At 46.5% G+C, this 5,853-nt stretch overlaps 1 protein-coding gene across 1 annotated transcript; it reads left to right on the forward strand.

Annotated features, from left to right (window-relative positions):
* The first annotated feature begins 710 nt into the window (after nucleotides 1-710).
* Nucleotides 711-5,231, forward strand: LOC147357468 (nicotinamide N-methyltransferase-like). The gene is given in 2 exon segments (XM_086341939.1): nucleotides 711-1,017; nucleotides 1,020-5,231. Coding segments are annotated over 2 exon segments (471 nt in total). The 3' UTR covers nucleotides 1,184-5,231.
* Nucleotides 5,232-5,853: the final 622 nt, after the last annotated feature.

The raw sequence follows: 5,853 nt of genomic DNA on the forward strand, positions 1-5,853 counted from the left end.
GGAGAAGACTCCCGAGAGTCCCCTGGACTGCAAGGAGGTCAAACCAGTCAATTCTGAAAGAATCAGTCCTGAATATTCACTGGAAGGACTGATGCTGAAGCTGAAACTCCAATACTTTGGCCACCTGATGCAAAGAGCTGACTCATTAGAAAAGACCCTGATGCTGGGAAAGATTGAAGACGAAGAGAAGGGGATGACAGAGTATGAGACAGTTGGAAGTCATCACCGGCTCAATGGATGTGAGTTTGAGCAAGCTCTGAGAGATGGTGAAGGACAGGGAAGCCTGATGTGCTATAGTCCATGGGGTTTCAGAGAGTCCAACATGACTGAGTGACTGAAAAACAACAACAATCTGATATTTGTGGGTGAAACAGCCACTACCTTTACAGTTCGGCAGAGGGGACAAATGCAATAATGATGATGATGATGATGATGATAAAATGATCCAGGGATTATTCTAAGCAGTGGAAGAAGAATTTCCACTTCATGGGGACAGTTCATTTATTGTAGAAGCAAGCAGCTAAGTATTTTGATTATTATTTCTATATTCTTATTCACTTCCTAAAAAGATTTAACCCACCACAAGGTAATATGGTCACATTCAGACACCAAAATGTCTTCTTTGATTTTACAACAGATCTGCTCCTAAGAATATAACATTTGGGATAGCATCACCATTTCGTACCTGACTTGAGAGATCTGGGTTCCCCATGAGTGGGGTAGTCATCCATGTATGTTGGTTTGTGTGTTTCAGAGTCAAGGGGCCAGAGAAGGAGAAGTTGAGCCGGGCAGTCGAGCAGGTCCTGAAGTGTAACATGACTCAGAGCTGGCTGCTGAGGGCCATCTGCCTGCCCCTGGCCGACTGCCTGCTCAGCACGCTGTGCCTAGATGCCACCTACCTGCGCCTCCCTGCCTGCCACATGGCCCTTAAGAACCGCAGCAGCCTGCTGAAGTCGGGGGCCTTCCTGGTGCTCGTGGATGCCCTGAAGAGCAGTGACTACGTGATCGGGGAGCAGAGGCCTCCAGCCTCTGTCTGGGCCCGGAGGCAGTGGAGGCTGCTGTCGGGGAGGCTGGCTACACCATCCAGCAGTTTGAGGTGATCTCCCAGAGTTACTCTTCCGCCATGGCTGACAACGAAGGGCTTTTCTTCTTGGTGGGGTGGAAGTTGAGCACATCTGTATGATACCTTGGGATCGCGGTTAAAGCAATTCCTCTGATGTGCCCAGTTGACTTCAGTCCTTGCCACAGTCATTGTGCTGCATAGAGGCTAATGGCTAAGGCCCAATGGTTCACCTCGGACAGGACTTGAGAGGTCAGTCTCCCTGGCAACCGTTGGTTGACCACCTGCTCTGTGTTCCCCATGTGTGTTGATGTTATGATGACTCAGCCTGACCAGTGGGCATGCCCAGTCTTCATCGCCTGTGGTTACAAAAGAAGACCTCATTTCCCTTGGTCTTCCCAGTTATGATGGCTTAAGTCCACACCTGCTTACAGAGAAATATCTGCGGTTATTCACTCTTCATTCCCTGATGCCTTCTTCTTTCCTGGGAACAGACTTCTCCTGTCCTTCAATTCTTGCCTTCTCTGGAGACCGTGTCCTTCTCTAGTGTCCACTGGAGCCACCACCACCCAGGGTCAGGGAACAGCTGCCACTTTTACCTCTTGGTCCCAAGTATGGGGTAGGCCCTTCATTAAGTCCCTTAGCAAACCTAAGCCAACGCTGTAACTTTTACCAGAAGAGAAGCTTAGGAATTGGAGAGAGAAAGAACAGGCACCATCATAGAGCCACTATTAGAAACAAGTGTCTTAGAGTCACGTGCTTAGAGGGTCCTGAGAGGTAGCCTGTTGGCATAGCTTTTTGCCAAACATCTACTTGGAGTTAGCATATCTCCTTATGGCTTGCTCATCCTCTCTAGGTCCTACAGCCATCACCCCAAGGCTTTAAAACAGAGGTTGACATATTAGAGCCCGGGAGCCAATTCCAGCCCGCTGCCCATTTTGTAAAATTTACTGGAACACAGCCATGGCCATCATTTATGTACTGTCTATGGTTGCTTTCCTGCTGTGATATACCTGCTGCAGATATAGCCTGCAAAGCCTAAAATATCTATTATTTGGATCTTTGTAGAAAAAGTTTGCCTTCTCCTACCCAAGGGAGAGAGCGAAGGAGTTTCTTCCTCCCCCAGTCTGAGGCCCTTTTCTCTCATCTTCATTTCTCATCCCAAGATTTCCCTCTTCCTAGGATTTACTGACAGAGGACATTTCTGCTTCCCACAAAGTAAAGTTCTTTCCCCCGTGCCCCCACGCGCACTGACAACCACATCAGGGCACAGGAGTCCAACATCAGTACATTTTTACTTGTGTGTGTTAGTCATTCAGTCATGCTCAGTTCTTTGCAACCCTATCAGGCTCCTCGGTCCATGGGATTCTCCAGGCAAGAAAACTGGAGTGGGTTGCTATTCCCTTCTCCAGGGGATCTTCCTGACCCAGGAATTGAACCCAACTCTCCTGCATTGCAGGCAGATTCTTTACCGTCTGAGTCACCAGGGAAGCCCAAGCAAACATTTTTATTTACTTGGTTGTAAATAATGGATCCACTTCCAGGACATTTCCAATTGTTCAATAGCATAGGACATTCACGTTAAAACATTCTAACCTGATTACGACTTCCAGAGATTCCCTCCGGAAGGCCAGTCCAGGCTGCATCTAGAAAGCTAAGTCCGGCTGTGTTCCTACAAGCATGTAGGCAGGATCAGGTCTGCAGAGCCTTTCTGCACGTAACTACTCCCAGAAGGCAACATGCTTAGCTCCTAGGAGTCAGCACCAGTCACCGCGAGGCCCCAAAGAAACGACCAAATCTGTGGATACTGGGCTCTCCCAAACTTGTGCCATCTGCCTCCACCCAGAATGAAAGTCAAGGCTTCTGAAACATCTGCATCTGGTTACTTTCTCCCCCAAGCAAAGCAATGGCCCTTGCTTCAATTTGCATAACTGCAAACAAAAACATAAGCCTGCCTTTAAATTGATTGAAACTTAAATCAATTTAAATTTAAATTGATTGAAACTTAAATCAATTTAAATTTAAATTGATTGAAACTAGTTTCAATCTCTTTTTAAACAGCAGTTTCTTTCTCTTATCATTTATTTTCGCTGCACTGAGTCTTTGTTGCCGTGTGTGGGCTTGACTGTGGAATGTGGGACCTTCATTCCCTGATTGAACCCAGGCCTCCTGCACTGGGAGCACGGAGTCTTATCTGCTGAACCACGAGGGAAGTCCCCAGCATTTCAGTTTTCAAGTGATAGGTTTTCTATTTTGATCTATGCAAGTTTGGGGGGAGAAATGCTAAGACCAGACTGCCCACAAAAGCTCTGTGAGGCCCAAGTCCCTGAGCAGATGGGTCTTCCGTGACTCTACCCCTAAGATGACATTTATTGTAACACTTGTCTGTTTCTTCCACTGGACTGTGAGCCTCTTTCTTGGTTTGTGTGTGGATCCCCTTACTGTTTGGCTAGACACGATCCAGGCTGTAGGCACAGCCTACAGTAAACGGAGTAAACGGAGGAGGGAAGAACTCAGTTCTGGGAGTTTGTGTTCTGGAAGAGGAAGTTGTGGGACAAGAAGATAAGGAAACTAATCAACGAATGAGATACTGTCTGATAATGATAAGGGCGATGAAGGCACTGTAACAGGATAATGGACTGGAGACTGTCTCAGTGACAACATCTGGCTAAAAATGGCTTAAACAATAAGGGGTTATTAATCTCACAAATAAGAACCTCAGAGGTGGGTACCTGCAAGAGAAAGTGGTGGCTTTACAGCATGGTCGAGCATCCCATCACACCTCTTTCTCCTCTGCCTGTGCCTGTGAGTGGGGTTTTCATGGGAGGGAATCTGCTTCAGAAATCCCAGCAGGCTTCCCACATCTTACTGACCAGACTGACATGCCCACCTCTAGACCAGTTACAGACAAAACAGAGAAGATGCAGAGAACACTCCTAAAGATTTGTTAAACGAGCGAATAAATTCTTAGGTGATAGCAGAAAAGAAAGAAGAAAACTTCCTGGGTTCGATGAATGAGCTAGTATCTCTGATAATCTCAGCATCCATTTTTTTTTTTTTTTCCCTACAAAGATCATCCCATTTTCAAATTCTGGCTCTGCTACCTATTAGCTGTTTCTCCTTGGACAAGTTACATAAACTCTCCGTGTCTGTTTCTTTATCTGTAAAATGAGATTAAAATAGAATTTCTTATCCAAAGAATAAAAGTGAGCTGGTACAGATAAAAGACATGGAATAAATGCTTGGCACTTGATAAGCACACAATATTTATTTATTGTTAGCTATAATCATTATTATCTTTGATATTAGTTGCCAACATAGCTGAGAAAAGATATCTTCAGCTCGAAGTAGGAGAGATGACTGCAGTTCTGGGATGCTGGCATCCAGGCTTTTTACTGGCATTGCCTTCCAGAGGCGTTGTGGTAAAACTCAGTCTCTACACTGCATGCCACTAATTCCTTTCTCATTCAAGAAATATGCAAAGGACTTCCCTGTCTGTTCAGTGGTTAAGAATCTGCCTTCCAATGCAGCAGACGCAGGTTGGTCCTTGATCTGGGAAGATTCCAGATCAAGGGCAACTAACTAAGCCCGTGAACCACAACTCCTGAGCCAGAGCTCCAGAACCTGTGATTTGCAGCAAGAGAAGCCTGCGCAACACAGTGAAGAACCCACGTACCACAGCGAAGACCCAGGGCAGTGGAAAAAAGAAAATATCCAACCAACATTTGCTTAGCACCCTCCAAGTACCTTTCCTACTCCAGGCACTGAGAACGCAAATGCAACCCAACATCAGTTGGCTCACGTGTTCTCATCTTTGTAGTCACAGTGATGCCCCCAGCGCTTCCAGGTATTTCCGAAGGCCGCACTGCAGCAGCGGTCCCCACCCAGAATCGGCACGGGTCAGCCTCTCCTGCTCAGATTGTGCTGCTGCTGATCCACATCTGCAGTTGGCAAACACCGGGGGAGGAACGACACAGCTATCCTGAGAAAGCTAACCCTGCCCATGCCCAGGGTTCTGCACTGGATGCCTCAGAGCTGTACCGGCTTCCTCCAGGAGAGGTAGAAAGCTCTTTCCATCTCCGCCAAGGGTCAGCAAACGTCCCCTTCAAAGGGCCAGATAGTAAATATTTTTGACTTTGTAGGTCACAGGATCTTGATCACAGCTACTCTGAGTCTGCAATTATAGGGAAAGCAGCCTGAGACAATAAGCAAATTAATATATGTGGCTGTGTTCCAATAAAACTTTATTTACACAGACTTCCCTGGAGGTCCAGTGGTTAAGAATTCCCCTTGCAATTCAGGGGAGGAGAGTTCCCCGCAGTGGTCAGTAAATTAAGGTCCCACATGCTGTAAGCAACTAAGACACGATGCAGTCAAATTAAAAAAAAAAAAAAAGACTTCATTTACAAAAACATGTGGACAGGTGGATTTGGGCCAAAGGTTATAGCGTACAGATTCCTGATCTAAACCCTGAAGCAGCCTTGCTAGTGCTCAAAGTTTTATAAGGTTTCTCTAGTTAATTTCTTATACTCCATTCTGCTTATAGGAGCTCAAACCCAGTCCAAGGGGCTGAAACGGAAATATGCGGAACAGTTTCCTTCTTGCTCCATCCATGCTCTGTCTCTCCTCCCTGCTACATCCCCCAATCAGAACTCCTTCCTCCTCCCCCAGGGGGATGCATTCCATACAGAATGACAGGAAATGGAGGTGGGGGTGGGGCCAGGGGAGGGCAGATGAAATCAAACTACACCTGTAGTTCTCAAACTGCAAGTCAACATCCATTGTGTTAGTCG

The sequence above is a fragment of the Bos grunniens genome, chromosome 15, assembly GCF_055505025.1.
Source record: "Bos grunniens cultivar Pamir isolate PY7600 chromosome 15, Bosgru_T2T1.0, whole genome shotgun sequence".
Lineage (NCBI taxonomy): Eukaryota > Metazoa > Chordata > Mammalia > Artiodactyla > Bovidae > Bos > Bos grunniens.